The sequence below is a fragment of the Equus quagga genome, chromosome 13 (genome assembly GCF_021613505.1).
Source record: "Equus quagga isolate Etosha38 chromosome 13, UCLA_HA_Equagga_1.0, whole genome shotgun sequence".
Taxonomy (NCBI): domain Eukaryota; kingdom Metazoa; phylum Chordata; class Mammalia; order Perissodactyla; family Equidae; genus Equus; species Equus quagga.
Window position 1 is genome coordinate 93,633,879 of NC_060279.1, and position 18,323 is coordinate 93,652,201.

At 58.7% G+C, this 18,323-nt stretch overlaps 1 protein-coding gene across 2 annotated transcripts; it reads left to right on the top strand.

The window, feature by feature from the left end:
- The first annotated feature begins 4,032 nt into the window (after positions 1–4,032).
- On the top strand, positions 4,033–16,429 carry KCNN4 (potassium calcium-activated channel subfamily N member 4). 2 transcript variants are annotated; one of them, XM_046683125.1, is made up of 9 exons: positions 4,033–4,272; positions 7,355–7,450; positions 8,721–9,148; positions 10,830–10,965; positions 13,208–13,318; positions 13,443–13,561; positions 13,908–13,977; positions 15,167–15,334; positions 15,766–16,429. In XM_046683125.1, the coding sequence occupies exons 1-8, from the start codon at positions 4,114–4,116 to the stop codon at positions 15,329–15,331; spliced, it is 1,284 nt and encodes a 427-aa protein (XP_046539081.1). In that variant the 5' UTR covers positions 4,033–4,113; the 3' UTR covers positions 15,332–15,334; positions 15,766–16,429. The 2 variants fall into 2 exon arrangements, with proteins under 2 accessions (XP_046539081.1, XP_046539082.1); XM_046683126.1 differs by lacking the exon at positions 13,208–13,318.
- The last annotated feature ends 1,894 nt before the right edge of the window (positions 16,430–18,323 follow it).

An 18,323-nucleotide genomic window follows, 5' to 3' on the forward strand; every position in this document is an offset into this window, starting at 1 on the left:
AGGCCACCACGAGGTGGCAGTATCCCAATGCCCTGAGGCTTCTCAACGCTTGAATCCAAGACTGCGGCGGAGGATTTGCCGCCATAGGCCTCTGACTTTCAGGACGACTTCCCCCAGGCTCAGCCCCGCCCCTCCCTGGACAAGCCCTGGGCGACGAGTGACCTTTCCGCCTGAGACACCCTCTTCTTCACTCCCCTCCGCCGCCCTGCTCAAACAACCCTTTGTCCCTGGCCCCTTCCGGCTGGGCCCTGAGGCACCTGGGTCCTTTCCAGGCCCGGAGATGGGGCTGGGCCGAAGGTGGGGCAGCTGGGCCGAGACCAAGAGAAAGTCCCAGGGATTCTGGAATCAGTTCGTCTAGCCTTTCCTGGACCCGGAGTATGGGATCTAGCTCCCGCCCTCCTCTGACCCAGGGGTGCAGGCCCCCAGCCCCTCCTCCCTCAGACCCAGGAGTCCAGGCCCCCAGCCCCTCCTCCCTCAGACCCAGGAGTCCAGGCCCCCAGCCCCTCCTCCCTCAGACCCAGGAGTCCAGGCCCCCAGCCCCTCCTCCCTCAGACCCAGGGGTCCATCCCCCAGCCCCTCCTCCCTCAGACCCAGGAGTCCAGGCCCCAGCCCCTCCTCCCTCAGACCAGAAAGTCCCAGCCGTAGAGTCCACACCCCTAGCCCCCTCCTCCCCGAAGCCCCGTGCAGCAGCCCTCAGCCCTGTCCTCACAGGCATACCTAGGTATAGTGGTCCTCTGGTGTTCCCCCTCCCTCTCTTTTACAGAGACCCCTCTTCCCCTCCAGTCCCCCCTCCAGGGTTGAGACCAAGGCTGACTCACAGGAAGCTCTGGGGCCCTGAGTCACCGCCATCCCCCGGCTCAGCCCCTCCCTGGGCTGGAGGGAGCTGGCTCTGGGGCCCTGTGTCCTCCCGCCTGCCCTCCCCAGCCCAGAGCTTCCCTGTGGAGGCAGGTGCTCCCCCGCTGCGACCCCGAGCTGCCCACCCCAGTGTCTCCCACGTCCAGCTTTGCTCCATTCTTCTCGTCTACTTGTGATCTCTTTGGAGATAAAATTTCCCTCTCTCTCTAACTTCCATGCCTTGATTCTGGCTCCTGCTTTCTGTTCACCTCTGGGTCTCTTCTCAGTCCATCTCTTTGAGTTTTTAAATTCTCTCTCCCTCTCCTCTGGCTGCACCAATCAAGGTCTCTCTGATTGTCTCTCTCTCCTCCTGGGTCAGTTTCACACTGAGGCACGGAAGCAGTGGAGGGCCTGGAGGTCTCTGTCCCGTGGCCTCTGACTCTCTCAGGGGGCCGCAGTCTCTGTGTCTCCGGCCATTGGCCCCTGAGTGCGGCTGGGGTGGAACTGGAAGGGGTAAGGCTATCCTCAGCTGTGCCGGTGAACAGGAGCGAGAAAATGAGGCACAGATAAGCATGGAGAAGCCCAGAGAGAGAGACCCAGAGTCGGCAAGAGACAGACACAGAGCACCAGAGGCCGAGAGAGAATGAGACAGAAAAGAGAGAGGGAGACAGAGAGAGAGTCAGAGAGTGAGAGATAGACAAAAACAGAGACAGAGGAGGATGAACACACAGAGGGACATAGAGGCAGAGAGACAGGGAGAGAATGAAATAGAAAAACAGAGGGACACAAAGATGGAGACAGAGATGCTAAGAGAGACAGAGAGACGCAGAGGCAAAGAAAGGAAGAGACAGAGAGATAGAAAGAGACAAAGGCATAAAGGAGCAAAAAACAGAGACAGAGACAGACAGATGGAGCCAGAGGTCAAGATGAACCCAGAGGCTTCCATTGCGGGAGACTGAGGGAGGAGCCCGAGGTGAGGCCCGGAGAACAGGAGAGGGAGGAGAGAGGCACAAGAGACGGGTGCCAGGCCACAAGGCGGGCGGGTGGCAGGGGCGGCCAGGCAGCAGCCCCGAGCGCGCCAGCGGCAGCGTTTTCTCCGAACAGACATGCTCGCAGTGTCTGAGTGCACCCAGGCGTGTCCATCACCATCCCACCATGTCTCACCCCGAGTGGGAATCACACACGTGCCATGGGGCGGGGCACCAGCGCCGGTTGTGTTTTTGTCACTGGGAGAGTCTGTGTCTGGTGTCTCTGGGTGTGTCTGTGTGGGTTGTGTTGGTGTGATGCCAGCATGTCTGTGCGTGAGTGTCTCGTTTCCCCATGGCTGGCGGGTCCATGTTCCTGCATGACATACAGCATGGGAGGGGACAGGGGTTATGTCTGTGTGTTCCCCCAAGGGTGCCATCCAGGGGACCACCGGCTGTGTTGAGATGAGTGTGTGACGCTGTGCGAGGCATCTTGTGTCACCACACCAGTGTGTCCCCGTGTGTTGCTGCATGAGGGCTTGGATCTGTATCCAAATGTACAGTGTCCAGATCGTGTGTTACTTCTGTGCTGCTGCAAGGGGTCACATTCTACATTGTGTGTCACCCTTGGAGTCATTGTGCATCATTGTCTGTGTGTCTCTTGATGGGAGTTGTGTGTGTAAAGTTGTGCATCGTTCAGCGATGTGGCCCTGCGTCTCACATCAAGGTGTCTGTCCATGCCGGGGGCCTCTGCTTTCTCGGCCAAGAGCGCAGCCCGGGTGCCCACACTCAGAGTGTGTTGTGTTTGTGCAGCTGTGTATTATACTGTGCTGGGGGGTGTCCCCTGGTGTTGTGTGTGGTGTCGTTGCAGGCCTAAGTGCCCGCAGCATCAGTGGGTCACATCTGCTGTTTCATGCGACACACGGTGTTTGTGACAGGTGGTACTGGGAACTACTGTGTTGTTGGGTGTCTGTGTAATACTCTGTATGTGTTGGGTTTGTGTGGCCACACTGTTGGAGTAGATCATGTGCTGGGCCGTAGGGTGGGTGTGGAGTGTGGTGTTTGGAGGTGGCTTGTCAGTGGGAGGCGATGGTGCTTTACTCTGTCCACATTGCGCTGGGCTCAGGGTCCATGCAGCCTGTGCTCCCCAGCCCCCTCCCCTGGGGCACCATTCTGGGCTGTGTCCTGTGTGATGCACCAAAATATATCTTTGGGCACATGCTGCTTGGGTCGCTGTGTGTGTCACTGTGCACCGCAGTATGAATGTGCGTCCATTCATATTGTTCTCTGACTGGACATTTGAATGGCGTTGCACACTGGCGTATATTGTGTGTCAGGGTGAATCCGTGTGTCTTGCGAATCATTCTATGAGCATATGTGTTTGGGTCACCACATGCCATGATGTGTGTCAGTGTGCACGTCGCCATGTGCCGGGTGACTGGGGACTGCCAGGGGTGTGTCCTAAATGTTGTGTGTCTGTACACGTCAGGTATCATTCCAGGGGTGTGTAACGTTTGGGACACTGCAAGTGCACTGTTTACATAGATATGTTGTGTGTGGCATTTGGGTATCGCTCTGTCAATACATATTGTGTGTTTGTGGAACACTTGGTATATGTTGTGTTTGTGTAGTTACAGATGTCCAGAGTCCCGGTGTGGCTGTTTGTGTTGGAGAATGTTGTGCCAATTTTGACTGTAATGTTTGTGCCTGTGTGTGGACAATATTTGGGTGGCCGCGTGTGCCACGGGGCGCTGTCTGCCTCATTGGCGTGTGTCACACCATGTGTGTGGTGTCTGGGTGTGGCTGTGGGTTTCAGAGTTTGTCGGGAGTTGTGAGTCACTTGGTGTAGGTTGTGTTGTGTGCCCCTGTGTGTTAGGTTTTGATTCCGGCCAGGCTGCGTGTAAGGGTATATCGCCTGGCGTCTTGTGGTGTGTGGGTGTGGCTGAGTGTAGGTGTGCTTTACTCGGGGCAGACCGTTGTGTGTGATGAAGCCCATTGTGTGTCAGCATGTGTCTTTATCCACGTGGATGCACGCCTCTTCCTTGCTCTGCCCCAGGACACACCCCAGCCCCTCCTTAGTCTGAGAAGGGGGGTGGGGAGCCTCCCCTCTGCCCAGAGGCCTCCTCTGCCCCTCCCCGCCCCGCCGTCACCACCCCCCAGAGGGCACAGACTGCGCTGTGCCTCAAAGCAAGAGCCCCAGAGCCAGCGTGTAGAGCAGGCCGAAGACCTGCAAGCCACAGTGGCTGGCCTTTGTGTGCTGCGAGGTGGGGGACCCTGGGCAGGAAGCTGGCTGAGCCCCAAGACCCCGGGGGCCATGGGCGGGGAGCTGGTGCTGGGCCTGGGGGCCCTGCGGCAGCGAAAGCGCCTGCTGGAGCAGGAGAAGTGGCTGGCCGGCTGGGCACTGGCACTGGCAGGAATTGGCATCGGACTCATGGTGCTACACGCAGAGATGCTATGGTTCGGGGGGTGCTCGGTGAGTGGAGCCCTTATCCTGGGCCACAGGAGGCTGGGGGCCTGGACTTCTGGGTCTGAGGGAGGAGGGGCTGGAGGATAGACTCCTGGGACCTGGGGAGGTAAATGCTGGGGACTTTCTCTGCGAAAGGAACACAAGAGGTGTCACAGCATCTCAATCTTTGAAGGTGTTACAATTAGACAGCAGGAGGTCCAGGAGCCCTGGAGGCCAGGGGGTGGCTGATCAGATTCCTGAGTCTCCCACGAGCAGACTGGGGGCAGGTAACCCCAAGTTCGGTGAAGGGAGGGTGGGAAGAAAGACTAACTTTTTCCAGTAGGCGGCGGCTCCTCGGTCCTTATCTAAAGTTTACCTAGTACCTCTGTGGCAAAGGGCAGAGACCAGAAGAAACTGGCTGGGGTGGGGGTAGAAAATGGAAAACAACCCCCTGCTCTCCCATCTCCATCATTAAGAAGCTCAGCTTCCCCATAATCTACACACTATTTAGTCTCGGAAATAATGGAGAGGTAGGTTTACAGTAGCCAGCCTGGACTCCTGAGTCCCAGGGGAGGAGGGGCCGGGGGCCTGGACCCCTGGGTCTGAGGGAGGAGGGGCTGGGGGCCTGGACCCCTGGGTCTGAGGGAGGAGGGGCCGGGGGCCTGGACCCCCGGGTCTGAGGGAGGAGGGGCTGGGGGCCTGGACCCCCGGGTCTGAGGGAGGAGGGGCTGGGGGCCTGGACTCCTGGGTCTGAGGGAGGAGGGGCCGGGGGCCTGGACCCCTGGGTCTGAGGGAGGAGTGGCTGGAGGCCCGGACCCCTGGGTCTGAGGGAGGAGGGGCCGGGGGCCTGGACTCCTGGGTCTGAGGGAGGAGGGGCTGGGGGCCTGAACTGTTGGGTCTGAGGGAGGAGGCTCAGAGCATCTTTTGGGGGAAGCGGTGACTTTGAGGCTAGTGTGAGTGGGGAGGACAGGTGGGGCCAGGACAGGTTTGAGCAGGCTCCCGACACATTCCAGCCCTGGTCTGGGCAGTGATGGGGTGGATGGAGGCCACGGGTTGGAATCGGTGGCTTGAGGACAGAACAGAATTGCTCAACAGGAAAGGAGGGGTTGGAGACCTGTCTGGGGTAAGGGGTGTGGAACTGGGCTGGTCGGGGGGCACTGATTTGAGGCTGGGGTTGGGAAGATTCCTGGGAGACGAAGGCTCAGGGTTGGATTTGGGGCTGGGGGAGGCAGGCAGCTCTGAAGTGACCGGGAGCCACACGGAGGGTTGAGGCAGGCTGGCTTCCTTTGGTCAGGCAGCCGAGGCGAGGGCAGCGGGCACTGAGGGGGTGGGGCCGCCGAAGCCCATGCCAACAGGAAGCATGGTCCAGGCCTGCCCGTGGCTCCTCCGCTTCAGCACCCCACCCAGCAGGGGAGGCAAGGACAGGGGAGCCCTGGCAGATGGGAAAGGACAGGGGGCTTTCCTACCCCACCCCCTCCCTCCACCTTCTCGACTCTCCTTTCTTCCTTTTCTCTACCACCTGCCAGGCTGCTCCCTCCAGCAGTGGGACTCTGGGAAACCTGCTGTCATTCTCTGAGCCTCAGTTTCCCCATCTGTAAACTGGGGGTGAGGATTGAAATACCTGACCCTAGGAGTCCTCCTCAGCCCCCTTTCTAGACTGACTTGATAACATCCATGCCCCCCGCCCCATCTCAGTCTGATGCACTCATTTTGCAGGGACCCAGACACCTGTTCACTAGGGAGGAGGGCTGGAGGAAAGACTGGTGCCAACCCCAGGGAGGGCAGGGGAACAAGACAAAGACATGAGGGGGGGGATGGAGAGAGGTGCAGAGAGGCAGAGATGCACAGAGAGACAGAGACGCAGGAAGAGAGAAAGGTACAGCCACAGAGAAAGCGGTCCGGGATCTGGGGGAAGAGGAATTGGCAAAGCAGAGAGGACCACCAGAGTAGTGGGGGCGGGGGGCATGGATGCAGTGTGCGGAGGGGGGCTATATCTGGTGGGGCAGAGTTTGGGACAAACTGAAGAAAGAGACTGGGAATGGGGAGCCATAGAAGGATGAAGGGGTGGGGGAGGGCTAGGGACAACAGCACCATTGTTCAGGGAGGGGTGGGGGGGCAGGCCCCCCGGAGCAGGAAACTGGCCCTCTTCCCCTGCACAGAGGCGGGGCTGGCCGGGCCAGGGGGGGGGCTGGCTGCTGTCTTGGGAGAAACAGGTGCTGAGCCAAGCCTGGCAGACCAGGTGGCCCCCTTCCCCTGACAACACCCCCCAGGCAGGGACCCCCCACCCCCTCCTAGGGAATCCAGCAGTCCCAGTCCCCTCTAAATCACTCCCTCCAGAATTCTAGGTTCCTCCAAGGTATTGCCACACAAAGAGAGGGAAACAAAACTTCTCCGTGGTTTCTGGAGACATGTGCTTCCGGCCAGATCTGCCCTGGGCTTAGAGCCAGGAGAGAGGGCAGGAGGTGGGGGGTGGGGGGTAGGGGGAGGAGACACAAGGGGAAGGACTGGGGGGCCTTTCCCAGAGCTTGGGCTGGGGTCTCAGGGATTCTGCCCCCTGGATGAGAGCAGGGGAGGGTGTCATTTATTCCTCGAGGACTGAATGATAATTTCTAGGCTCCTCAGGAATTGGGGGGAGGGGAGCTTGAAGTTGCTTTCTAGGGCAGGACCGGCTGAGTGGGAAGGGGTGGGGAGGGGGCACTCTCTAGAGGCAACATGTCTGTTTCTAGACCACCCCCCCCCCACACACACACACAGGACTGAAGAACTATTTCTGATGGGGAAGGGGATGGGAATTAAGAAGGAATGTGAGTTTCAAGGTCTCCCCTCAGGGGTGCGGGTCCCAGGAGAAGAGCTGAGGAGGAGGGTGGACGCCGGCATCCAGGACAGGGTTGCCTGGTTGGGAGGGAAGAGGGCACTCTCCCTGGGGGCCAGGTGATGGTCTTGAGACTTCCTCAGAACTGAGACACCAGGAGGCACTGGGTTGGCAGTGGGGGTGGGGGAAGGAGGCTAGGAAATTGGGGAGTAAGAAGAGATGGCGGATTGGGGAAGGTGGGGGGGACTGAGCTGGTGGGCAGCTGGGATCTCACCCCTCTTTCCATCCCTCCAACAGTGGGCACTCTACCTGTTCCTGGTTCAATGCCTGATCAGCATCTCCACCTTCCTGCTCCTTTGCCTTATCTTGGCCTTTCATGCCAAAGAGGTCCAGGTAAGGCAGGCCCCGCCCTGAGCCCCTGCCTTGCTCCCCACCCCCCAGCCCCCACCACACCCTGTCAGCTCACACTTTCCACCTCCTCCCGGTCCTGGGCTGAGTAATGAGGTTCCTCCACCCTGAGAGGCATCCACACCCTCACCCTCACCCACCGGGATGGGATGAACCAGGCAGCCCTTCCTTCACCTGCAGACTCCAGTCTCCCCTGGCATGCTCGGTCTCCCCTTGATGCTGAGAGTTCCCGCCTCCAGGCTTCTGTCCATCTGACCCCCAGGCAGCCTCACTCCAGGCCCAGCCTCTCAGATCTCTGTCCTCCATCCTTGTGTCTGCACCTATATTCCAGTCCCAAGCAACCTGAGATCACGGCTGTGCCCATAGCTCCTTCCCCACTCCTGAGGTCCCCACCTCTGCGCCAAAACCCCCCAGACTCAGGAGCCTATATCCCCCCTCCAGTATCCTGCCTCACTGGGACATTCCCCTCTCCACCCCTCCCCTTCTTGTCCCATCCCCCACGGCCTAGATCCTGCTGCCCTTCTCCCCATCCCCCCACCTTCCTGTATCAAACGGGGGTTATCGGCCACGTGTGGTAATGCCCCATCCAGGGCCTGGGACTTATGAGGTGCTCAGTAAGAAGTACATATTATCATTAATAGCAATCATTCGAGCAGTTCAGTGTCCTGGGTTTGTAGCCCAGCTGTGCCACGGCTCAGCCGAGGGACCTGGGCCTCAGTGTCCGAGTCTATGAAATGGGGGCACTAATGCTCTCTATCTCACTGTGCTGTGGGCATTCACTGAGTCACAACGTGTGAAGGGAATACAGCAGTGCCCCTACGTCTGAAGGGCTCAGCTACCGTCACTGCCAATGGGATGCCGGTGACGATGACTACGCGTGTCCGCAGAGACAGGAGTAGGAATGGCTTACGGATGGGGAATGTAAGCTCCAGGGAGGCAGAGGTTTGCGTTTTCTTCACCCACAGCCTCAAGATATAAAACGATGTCAGGCACACAGTAGGCGTTCAATAAGTGCTTCTGGGCAGAAAGTTCTGGAAGTGGGCTGAACTAGGGGAGGAGAAGGCGAGATGCCTTGCTCAGGTCCTGCCCTGCTCCTTCCCCACCCTCCCCAGCCCCCCGGGCCCCTGGCCCCTGCGCTATCTGCTTCCCTCCCCGGCCTGATGGGGGAGCCCCCTTATCTCCCCAAGCAGGCTGGCGGGCAGCGGCCAGACCTTCGTGTGACCCACCCCTTCCCCGGTCTGTCCCCTCCCCGCAGCTGTTCATGACGGACAACGGGCTCCGGGACTGGCGCGTGGCGCTGACGGGGCGGCAGGCGGCGCAGATCGCGCTGGAGCTGGTGGTGTGCGGGCTGCACCCGGTGCCGGTGCGCGGCCTGCCGTGCGCGCTGGGGTCGGGGGCACTGCCCCCTGCGACGCAGTCGTGGCCTAGCTTCCTGAGCCAGGGGGAGGCGCTGCTGTCGCTGGCCATGCTGCTGCGCCTCTACCTGGTGCCCCGCGCGGTGCTCCTGCGCAGCGGCGTCCTGCTCAACGCGTCCTACCGCAGCATCGGCGCCCTCAACCAGGTCCGCTTCCGCCACTGGTTCGTGGCCAAGCTGTACATGAACACGCACCCCGGCCGCCTGCTGCTCTGCCTCACGCTTGGCCTCTGGCTTACCACCGCCTGGGTGTTGTCGGTGGCTGAGAGGTGAGGGTACCGGGGGAGGGCGGGGGCGAGTACGTGGAGCACCTGGAGAAACCGCAGACGGCCATAGCCGCCCTGTACGGTGGTGCAGGTTGGCAGTGGAAAAAGCTCACATTTTCCACCCACCTCCCCCTCACCCCTCCTCGCTAAGATCTGTCCACACTCTCATCCACTGGGGTGGAAGGAACCAACAGCCCAGACCCAGCCCTTCCTCCACCTGCAGCCTCCAGTCTCCCCAGACACACATACCTAGGAAGCCCTTCCCTTCCGGCTTCCAAACCTCTCCTGCCTCGGTTTCCAGGCACCGGTTCACTCTCCAAACCGAGGCTCTGGGGCCCGGCTAACAATTACATCTGACTTGGAGGGAGGGGACACCTTTCCCAATTAGCACAGACGCACTGTAGGGGCTCCTGGTGACCCCAGGCTGCGGGTGCTTTGGGGCTGCTCTGGAAGGGAATTCCCTGCAGGGCATTGGGACGGGACTCAGGGCTGCTTGCTGGACACTGACCTGATGCCGGGCCTGTCTCCTTTCAGGGCCTCAATCTCTCTCCCACATGCCGGGGGTGGGGGGGGGGGGAGGTCATCTTAGCCAGTGGGTCTCAAAGTGCGGTTCCAGGACCAGACCCCACCCAGAACTACAAATCCAAAACTCTGGCGCGTGGAGCCCAGCCATTTGCCTTAACAGGTGGTTCTGATGCCTGCTCAGGTCTGAGAACCTCTGGTTAGAACATCTGGCAGACTCTGGAGGGGAGCTGGAGACCTCTCCTCTCTGAGCCTCTCTTTCCTCATCTGCAAAATGGGTGTCAGATTCCACCATCTAGAGTCTCCCTGGCAATTCGAATCTTTCATGACTTTAAACTCATTCACCTGGCAGGATCTCAGTTTCCCCAATTGGGAAATTGGTGGGAATCGGGATCCGTGAATGCTCCTCCCAGCGTGTGTCTCATGTGAAAAACCGGATGGGGAGGGAACCACACTTCTGAATCCGGAGGCAGCAGTCCTCCAACTTGAATGCATTTGGGGGTGAGGGGATGGGGTTACTCACAGCGCAGATTCGGGCCCCACCTCCAGACGCTAACTGAGTGCGTCTGAGGAGTCTGGGCCTCATGAACGAAGCGGCCCTGATGCAAAGGGTCTGTGGGCCAAGGTCAGACAAATGCCGATGTTCGATCCCTTCCATGGCTAGACCTAAATGTCCCCTTCTGTAAAGTGAGGGGAAAGGAGGGCAGAGTCCTGCCAAGCCTTTTCGAGTTCCACCACTTTAGTCCTTATATGGCCACCTCTAGGCCACACAGCATCTTTGTGCAAATTAGAAAAAGGCGCCCTTCCTCTGGGTGGATACAGCCCCCTGCCAGGCTCTGATGTGTGGACCTCGTGGACCTCAGGCTGGGTTTCTGGGCCCCCGCAACCCCTCGACCACACGCTCCAATGCAGCAGCCCTGGCAGCCTTGCCCAAACCAAACAGGCTTTGGAATTGGCTGGATCCCACAGCCCAGAGTGGCTGATCATCTTGCCCGGGTTACACAGCAGATGAGGCCAGGCAGGTTCTCCAAAGCCCAGAACTTACTGGCTCTCTCTCTGAGCGCTTCTTGGGACTGTGGGTGTGTGTGCTAGGAAGGAGGGTATCAAACATCGGGGGAAGCCCTGGGGTGGGGTTTCAGAACTAACCCACCCTTCCCCATAGGCAGGGCGTTAATGCCACCGGGCAACTTTCAGACACACTGTGGCTGATCCCCATCACATTCCTGACCATCGGCTACGGGGATGTGGTCCCGGGCACCATGTGGGGCAAGATTATCTGCCTCTGCACTGGGGTCATGGTGAGTACAGCCCCCTCAGGGGCCCTGCACCTATCCCAAACTGCTCATCCCCTGGGCCCCAGGAACCCATAGCGTCGACAAAGGCACTCAGGGACACCCCTGAGAAACTCGGGTGTCTGAACCCCCACGGCCCCCTTCCCTCTCCAGGACATAGACATTCAGCCCCATTTCCTTTTCAAACCTGGGAATCCATCCCCTAAGTCCTTACTCTCTGTGGGACCTAGGACCCCAGCCCTCATCCTCCTCAGGGACCCAGGCCCCTGACTGCCGAGCCTCATTTCCTCCAGAATCCAGGAATCAGCTCCTAGCCCCATCTAGGCTCAGGCATCCTGCCCCCACCCCAAGCCTCACCATCCATGACTCAGGCACCTGGTCTCCCAGCTCTAGGCTCCTCTAGGACCCAGGAATCCAGTCTCCCAGGCTCCATCAGGCCACAGAGTCTAGTCATCACGAGCACGCCTGTGGGGCCAGGCTGCCTGGGTTCCAATCCTGCTTCTGCTCCTAGCTGGGAGCAAGCCCAGTAATCTCTCCGGGCCTCAGTTTCCACATCTGTAAAATGGGATGCTACACTTGTGTACTCTTTGTGGGGTTCCCGAGATTTGATGACTTAAAGCATGTAAAGGGAATGCTCAGGAAACGGGGTGGGCGTGGGGGTGGGGAGGCTGTTATCGGAACTGGCCCCAGGCATCCGGCCACCCCACCCCAGCTCCTGTGCCCTCAGGGATGAGGCAGGGGCTCCCCAACCCGACTTAAGCCTCCTCCCGAATCCAGACATCCACCCCCGCCCCTTCATAGACCCGGGCTTCCTGTTCCCGCCACCCAGCCCCCTCCAGGACCCAGCACCCAATGCCTTGGCCTTCACCTCCCCATGAGCTCTGGCTCCCCTCACCCTCAGGGACTCAAGCTGCCAGCCCCCAGTCCTGACGTCCCAGGAAGGACGTGTTGCATCCCCAAGCCCTCGGTCCACAAGGGATGGGTGGGGTGGCAGGGAAATGTGACCCCTGCCCCCAGTGGTGAGTCTTTGTGACAAGGAGAGAGGCACAGAGACTCAGGCAGGCAAACACTCCCAAAGGGTCAGGAACCCTCAGGGCTGCCCGGGACCTCCTCCTTCATTTGTCAAAAGGAGAAACTGAGACTTAGAGAGACCCAGTGACCTGCACTAGAACTCACAGCCCGCTCCTGGCCCAAGCTCCACGGTGCAGTGGAATGACACTAGCTAACTTTTCTTGAGCACACTCTGTGCCGGTCTCTGCTCTCAACGGTTTCCAGGTGTTGACTTACGGAGTCCACAGAGCAATACTGTGAGCATGCCCATTTTTCAGACAAGAAACTGAGGCACTGAGAGATTAAATAACTTGCTCAGAGCTGGACTTGGAACCCAAGCAGTCCCGGAGCCAATGTTTGTTGCTGGTAAATTGTTCTGAGCGGTCCAGAGCTGAAACACTTCCTCGCTTGTGGGGTGGGGGAGGGCCTCCGAAGGTTCCTTCTAACTCAAGAGCGAGCAGGGGCCACAGGGCAGCTGGGATTTGATGGGGCCTTGAAGGATCAGAGGCCTTGGGAGAAGGAAGGGAGAAGAGTGAGTGCTTGGACCAAGGTGCTCAGACAGGTGAAGCAGAAGGAGGCCCTGGCTGAGCTGTCTGAGAGGGAGGCTGGGCAGAGGCAGAGAGGCCTGGACCTTGGAAGGCCTTGAGAGCTGGGCTAAGAAGTTTGGGGCAGTGGGAGCCTAGAAGGAGATTAGGGTGAGGGGGGCAGTGTCCTAAGTGGGGGTTAGATCTTTCTGGGGTCAGGGTGGGGTGAGTGGGAGGCTGGAGATGGTCCAGGAGGGAGAGGATGGGCAGAGGTTGTGGGGGTGGGAAAGAGGGTGAGGCACACCCTCGGTGACCTGATGGCCAATTAGGTGTGAGCAGGGGTCTCGCAGGAGCCTGAAGTCTGCCCCTCGCCCCAACCAGCCCTTCTCCCCTTCCTCCAATCATACTCTTAATGAAAGAAGACATTCTGGTGGTGTGAATACTCTGCACAGGATTGGGTCTCAGATGCTTGGTTTCTGACCCCGGCGCCACCCATCCCAGCCCTGGGATCCTTGTGCTCCTCGCTGAGCCTGTCTGCTTGTCTGTCAACTCGGGGTGGTCCTGCCTGCCTTCTGTGGCCATTGCGGGGGGCTTCAAGGAGAGAGAGGTGGTGGCATGGGGCTGGCCCATGGAGCCCCACAGCCCTCGTGTCATAGCGCCTGCTGTGCCCACAGGGCGTCTGCTGCACAGCCCTGCTGGTGGCCGTGGTGGCCCGGAAGCTGGAGTTTAATAAGGCAGAGAAGCACGTGCACAACTTCATGATGGACATCCAGTATGCCAAGGAGGTGAGGGTGGGCGGCCAGCACCCAGAGCACACCCCTCCTTCAAGACCCAGAAGTCCAGGCCCATCCCCCTCTTCCCAGAGCTTAGGGGTCTGTGTCCACTGACACCGTGCCCTCCCCCCCCCAGATGAAGGAGTCGGCTGCCCGGGTGCTGCAAGAAGCCTGGATGTTTTATAAACACACATGCAGGAAGGACTCTGGAGCCACCCGCAGGCACCAGTGCAGGTTGCTGGCTGCCATCAACAGGTGAGGGCCGCTCTGTGTGCGCACACACCACGTGCACCTGTGCCCACGTCGCCTCCTCCCTGCACTGCGTGTGCGCACGTGCGTGCCTGGCCGTCACAGTGACTCAGTGTGTCCGTGACGGTTTATTTTGCATGTCTCAGTGTCTGTGCGCCTGGGTACCCCGATGTCCACCAGGGAGGTGGCCTCGTGGCTGCAGCCCGCCCCCCCCACCCCTTCAACTCCCTGGCAACTTTTCCTCTTTCTACTGTGTCTCCATGGGTCTCTCCTCCCCTTATCCTGCCCCAAAGCTCATACAGCTTCTGGGGAACACACTTGGAGGAGAACTGACCCCCACTTCTTCCCACAGGTTCCGCCAGGTGCGGATGAAACACCGAAAGCTCCGGGAACAAGTGAACTCGATGGTGGACATCTCCAAGGTACCAGGATCCCGGGGCGGGGGGAAGTCTGGAAAAAGAGGGGGGCTGGGGCCGCTGGCAGGGGCCTGGCACACACAGGCATTCATTCCAGGTTTGTGGCTGAATAAATGAATGAGTGAATGAATGATGCAATCGTTTCTTAAGCTCACAGAAGGTGCAGATCCCTTTTAAACTTAAAAAAAAACAGAAACTGTACAAAGAACTCCAGTGTTTGGTTTTAAGTTATTTTTATTGTCAAGTTTCTTACGTGTGGACAGACATAAAATTCCTTCCAACCAGGACTTTCATACAACAATAAAACCAAAGCAAATTTGCCAACCAAGTTCAAACATAAATGGCAAAACCAATAAAATACAAATTAAAAACCCTGACACGGAGACGGTGATATTGTTTCAGACAAATCAGTCTCTGCTGCTACTGTAAAGAGTGGGCCAGGAGGCCAGGGCCCCAGGTTGGCCCGGCCCAGGTGTGACTCAGCTTGCCCACCTCCTGCCGAGACCACTGACTCGGCCAGTGTGCCGGTGGTGACGTCAGGACCCCTTGGCTTGACTCTCAGCGCCTTCGCTTATCCGGTGGCCTTTGCTTTTTCTCATTAGTCCGAGACAATTCAAACAGTGGCCCTTGGCGCCAATGCCATGGTAAACACAGTCACCGATGCAGGTCCCTAGACTGCACAGCAGGTCTTGGTGAGGCAGTGGTGGCCCAGATCTGCCAGAATTGGCAGGTGATCGTTTGCAAAGATTATGGAGCCACAAACGCAGAACTGAAGGATCCCCACAAGGATGAAGCCATGACTCCCAGTCTGAGAAGGCAGCCGAAGGGCTGTGTGGATTGTGAAGCCAGGCATCCATCGACGCCACAGAAATTTCGTGAGCACCTACGTTCTAGACATTGCTCTGGCACTGCCTTGGGCATGTCAATTAACGGCTCCAGGCCTCAGTTTCCTCAGCTGTGCACACGGGAACAGCATTCTCACTCCCCACGGCTTTAAGGAGCTTAAACCATACATGAAACGCACTTGGCCAAGTAGCTGGGCTGGGGCAGGTGGTCAAGAAATGAAAACTTATTATCGAGGATAATCCTCGAGGGCTGGTAAGGACTTAGGAAGTGTTGGTTCCATTGCCTGACTGTGCAGGACAGGGAGGGGTGTCCCCCAGGCCCCTGATGCCGAGACCCTTTCTCTGCCCAGATGCACATGATCCTGTGTGACCTGCAGCTGGGTGTGAGCAGCTCCCACCAGGCCCTGGAGAAGCGGATTGACGCCCTGGCAGGGAAGCTGGACACCCTGACGGATCTGCTTAGCACCGCCCTGGGGCCGCAGCAGCTTCCAGAACCCAGCCAGGAGGCCACGTAGCTGGTGAGGGGGCTGGGAGTTGGGCAGGCAAGCATCCTGGAGGAATGGTGCCTGTGGCCAGCACCCTATGTGGCTAAGGGGGTGGGTAGGGCCTGGAGACAAGGCCACGCTTCCTCTTCCGCTCTGGCTGTCTAGGGGAAAGGCCTCCAAGTTCAGGCTGGACTGGCAGCGAAGGAGACATTCCTTCTCCCCTTCGCTGACCCTCCATAGCTTGCTCCCTCCACCTCTTCTATGCTTGGCCTCCGTCTCTCTCTGCCTGTCCCTGAGCCCTGTCCAAATGCCCGTCTGCACCCGGTCTCTTAGTGCCCACACACCTACCACTTCCTTCCTCCTCTGTCTGCTGGTTTGTCTGTCTGCCTCCACCCCGGTGTCCCCACTCTCCCTCTCCCTCTGATTTCCAGCCTGCCTGTCCATCCATCTCTCTGTCTCCCCAGGACCCATGGAGGAAGAACCAGGCTACTTTCTTTCCCCAAGATTGAGGTCAAGGACATCCTCCCTGCTACTCCTGACCCGGCCCCACGAACAAAGCACCTCAAGTGTGAGGACGGAAGGGGCCTCACGTTCGAGCAGGCTGACTCACTGTGGCTGCTGGTGGGGACATGGCTGAAGGAGGGAAGCCGTGGCCCCCTCCCTGGGGCCCCAAATGGGAAAATGGTCACCACTACCCCACATACCCTCGACCAAAGCCCCCTCAGTGTGCTGCTATAGACGACCTCCAGCTGTCAGTTAGAAGGGGAGGTGCCTGGGGGCTGGGACTCCTGGGTCCCAGAGAAGGAGGGTACTGGAGGCCCAGACTCTAGGATCCTGGGGTGTCTCAGTTACGGCTGGATGGCAGAGCTGAAGGCGCCAGGCCTGAGGCTGGGATGAGGCAGGAGGCGGCGCCCCCTGGCGGGAGAGCAAGGAGGACACCATTTTTCCAGAGCTGCAGAGAAGATCTGGCGGGTAGGAGGTGGACGGGGGCGCGCAGCTCACCAGTCTCCACTCTTAAACTTTGTAATAAATGTTAAAGCCAGGAGCTTTGCTGTTTCTTTCTAAACATATCCACTCTCCAAACGGGCAGGCATCCAGTGGAAGGCCGTTGCTCTGCTTGAACCTCAGTTTCCCCATCTGTAAAACAGAGGCCTCCTCTAAGTGCCCTCCCAGCTGTGTAGGCTAAGGAGTCCTCTGTGACTGCCCCCTCACTCCAAATCTGGAGCTGAGAACGAGGGCTTTGAATTCAGGCAGATCGGGGTCCAAATTCTGGCTCTGCCATCCGCAGGCTGTGTGGCTTAGGGCAAGGGGCTTGACCTCTCTGAACATTCTACCTCACCTGTAAAATGGGGCCGCCTCCCCATGGAACTGCTGTGAAGATGAAAACAGGGCGTAGCACAGAGGGTCGGCATTTAGTAAGAACTAACTATACGAGCTTAATCATTTCTGTTATTGCTATTGACTTTCAGACAGTGCCTGGCTGCCCTTTCGCCTCTACTCACGTCTCACTAGAACCAGGGTGACGGTTCACCCATCAGGAGACTAACAGGAACCCCAAACCAACCCATATACCCATTTCCTACGTGCTAGGACTCAGACAGGAAAAGGGGAGGGGGCCTCCAGAGGTCCCACCGTATGCCCGGCTCTGTGCTCCCTTTTCATAAATCCCCACGACCACTCCCCCGCCCCACCCCATCCCACGGGACAAATGCAGAAGCTGAGGTTCCAAAAGGAGTCAGGCCTGGAGGCTGGGAGCCTGAGCTGCAGGGTGCGATTCCCACCTGGCCTGCCCACTGCTGAGCCCTCCCGCTCTGCGTGGCCAGATGTGAGTCATAGGCAGAGTGGCCTTGGGCCTTGAACCCTGGCTCTTGCTTCCCACAGCGGCTTCCTTCCACTCCGGGGCTGATTCATCCTGCTTCCCCAGATCTTCGGGGAAGCCAGGCTGTCAGAGGAGTCATCCTCCTCTGCTGAGCTATCTTTGGATTTCCCTCCAAATCCACAGCCAGCCTCGCCCCTCAGCCCTGACAGCTAATCTGGGGCCTGTGCCACCCACTGCCACACACTGCTCTTCCTCTGTATGCAACCCACCTGGGGTGAAGGAGACAGGAACAGGACAGGACCTGTGCAGGCATTTCCAGCTCCCTCCCCCTGCAGGACGCCTTCCCCTGAAACTCACTCCTCAGGGACCACTCTCCTCATCCCACCCCTCCTCAGCTGGCAAGCTCTTTCTCACTCCTCCTTTAGGCCTTCGCTTAGATGTCCCCTCCTCCAGGAAGCCCTCTCTGAAGCTCCCATAATCCCATGAACCGGTTTCCATCACGATAATATTTACTGCACCATGCACCACGTGAAGCCCTTTATATAAATGACCTCATAGAATCTCCGTGAAAATACGCAAAGTGGGTACTGTTGGTTTCATTTCACAGATGAGGAAACTGAGGCACAGAGAGATTAAGAAACCTGGCCAAAGCCACAGCAAAGAGGTGGGGGAGCTGGGATTTGAGCCAGCACTTAGCCAGCTGGCCCATTCAGATGCTCAGAGGTCATGACACTATTTTCGCTTTTGCCCAGTGGTACGTCTTCAGTGTCCCACGCAGGGACTCGGTGACTAGCCCCGAACGATCACACTGAATACCCGGGGTGGCCTGAAGCACCTCACCTTCCACCACGTAGGTTTCCGCTGAGACAAGGTAGGAATTGGTGACAAGGGGCTTTTGACTACGAAACTAGGAGAACACGTGAGAGATGTTCTGAAAGATCGCAGTCTGCCCTGCCTGCTGGCCCCATTCTCCTCTGGGGGCCACATGTCCTGACACCCCTTCCCAGATCAGTACTTCCTCATGGCCCTGCCCCAGGGGCTGAAGCCACAGACATGAGCCAGAGGGGTCTCAGCCAGAGGGACTCAGTGTCACAGTAATTCTGGCTCCTTTCCTCCCCTATTTCTGTTTTGCCTCCACTCCCACAAGGAGACTGGGTGGGGACAAGGAGGTCCAGAGAGGGGTGGTAGCTTACCAGGGTTAGA

Excerpts from the sequence above, each read along its gene's own strand:
- KCNN4 (XM_046683125.1), top strand. The coding sequence starts at position 4,114 with ATGGGCGGGGAGCTGGTGCTGGGCCTGGGGGCCCTGCGGCAGCGAAAG. Across the intron at positions 4,273-7,354 it reads TATGGTTCGGGGGGTGCTCG|TGGGCACTCTACCTGTTCCT; the intron begins GTGAGTGGAGCC and ends TCCCTCCAACAG. Across the intron at positions 7,451-8,720 it reads TTCATGCCAAAGAGGTCCAG|CTGTTCATGACGGACAACGG; the intron begins GTAAGGCAGGCC and ends CCCTCCCCGCAG.